This window comes from Arachis ipaensis, chromosome B04 (assembly GCF_000816755.2).
Source record: "Arachis ipaensis cultivar K30076 chromosome B04, Araip1.1, whole genome shotgun sequence".
NCBI classification, from domain to species: Eukaryota; Viridiplantae; Streptophyta; class Magnoliopsida; order Fabales; family Fabaceae; genus Arachis; species Arachis ipaensis.
In genome coordinates, this window is record NC_029788.2 from 13,468,626 (window position 1) to 13,470,521 (window position 1,896).

General features: G+C 42.5%; 1 protein-coding gene across 1 annotated transcript; it reads left to right on the forward strand.

Annotated features, from left to right (window-relative positions):
- On the forward strand, positions 350-1,206 carry LOC107636054. Its single transcript, XM_016339590.1, has 2 exons — positions 350-600; positions 690-1,206. The coding sequence occupies exons 1-2, from the start codon at positions 350-352 to the stop codon at positions 1,204-1,206; spliced, it is 768 nt and encodes a 255-aa protein (XP_016195076.1).

Sequence of the window (1,896 nt, forward strand, 5' to 3'; positions counted from 1 at the left end):
ATTTTTTCAAGGCTCCTAGTCTATTATATTCTTTCTGCTATTATATGTACACATTTTATTTTAGAGGTCGTAATACCTCGCCACCTCTGTTTTACATCCTAGGTGTAAAGCTCTGGGTGGTAGGGTGTTACATTATGGTATCAGAGCAGTTCGTTCCTGTAGAGCCTGAGAGACGGACTGACTATGCTTCTGTACATACTTTGTGTGTGACTATGTGCTACCTAGGATATTCGACTAGTATGTGTAGCATACATGTTCATGAGCATGCATTTGGGATTTTAAAGCATTAAACTTGAGATATTGAGATTGATCACCTTAATATCAATTGTTTGGTGTGAATAGGAACCAAATGGCGTCTCGCGGATCCGAGCGAGGTCCCCAGAGGGAAAATCTTAGGCCCGAACCGATGCAAAAACCTCAAGATGGAAGTTCGGGTGCTGGTACAAGCAATGTAGGTCAATACTACAGATCTATGACCCTTACTGATTTCCTCCAGAGTGGTCCACCTCAGTTTAATGGAAATGTCAATGCGTTGGAGGCTGATCGGTGGTTTCGAGATGTGGAGAGGTTTTTGTACACTCAGCACGTTCCTGAAGTACAGTTAGTGGAAATAGTGACCCACATGTTGGAGGGAGATGCTCAGAAATGGTGGCAAGAGTTATGTCATACCTTGTAAATAGAGTTAACAGATGTCCCTTGGAATTTTACGGAAAATATTTCTTGCATGCACTTCGCACTGCAAAGGAGTTGGAGTTAATGCAGCTGAAGCAAAAGAATATGGCTGTTGCTGACTATACCCGTGAATTCGACAACCTGTGCCGTCTCTCAAGAGTTTTTCAAGGAAATCCAGCCGATTATGAGGAGTGGAAGTGTGCTCAGTATGAGAAAGGACTTAGGAGAGACATCTTTAACTACGTGTATCCGCAAAGGTTAACGAATTTCACTAAATTGGTTAAGAAGAGTCTATTCGCAGAAAATTACTCCACGAAGTGGGCGATGCTACAGGAAGGCTATGGAGAGACTGCTTCAGACGAGCCACATAGGGCCGGGCTAGGTGAATGCTACAAGTGCGGGAAGTCGGGGCATGTGGCTCGAGACTGTTCACACAGGAAACGCCGGGGTGCAGTCGAATTTGATTCTCAGACCCGAGGTAGTCATAAATTAGCAGTTGAATTTCGAACTTCCTTGCATATTATTAATATGTGATATTCGTTCGTAATATAAGACGCGCGTTGATAATTGTAAAGCCCAAGTCGATGACTGGTCGAAGGCTATTTGTTGTTAAGACGGAGTAATGTTTAGTTAACTTAGAAGGGTGGATCGGTTTGGAGTGATGTTAGGTTTAAAATAGATAAGGGTTAGAGATGAAGATATTCCGAAAACTGCTTTCAAGACACGTTATGGTCATTATGAGTATACGGTGATGTCTTTTGGGTTAACCAATGCTCCGGCAGTATTCATTGATTATATGAACAGGATTTTCCAGCCATACCTGGACGAGTTTGTCATTATCTTCATTGATGATATTCTTGTTTACTCTAAGACTGAGGAGGAGCATGCTGATCACTTGCGAACTGTGCAGCAAATTCTGAGAGACAGGAAGTTGTACGCTAAGTTATCTAAATGTGAGTTTTGGAAGAGTGAGGTGAAGTTCCTCGGTCACGTAGTGAGCAAGCAGGGAATAGCCATAGATCCTATTAAGGTAGAAGTAGTGACGAAATGGGAGCGACCAACTTCAGCGACAAAGATCAGGAGTTTCCTAGGTTTGGTGGGGTATTATCGGAGATTCATTAAAGGATTTTCATAGCTCGTCTTACCTTTAACTAAGTTGATTAGGGAGGATATGCCTTTTGTCTGGACTTCGGAGTGCGAAAAGAGTTTTTAAGCATTGAAGCA

Excerpts from the sequence above, each read along its gene's own strand:
- LOC107636054 (XM_016339590.1), top strand. The coding sequence starts at position 350 with ATGGCGTCTCGCGGATCCGAGCGAGGTCCCCAGAGGGAAAATCTTAGG. Across the intron at positions 601-689 it reads CAGCACGTTCCTGAAGTACA|ATGTCCCTTGGAATTTTACG; the intron begins GTTAGTGGAAAT and ends TAGAGTTAACAG.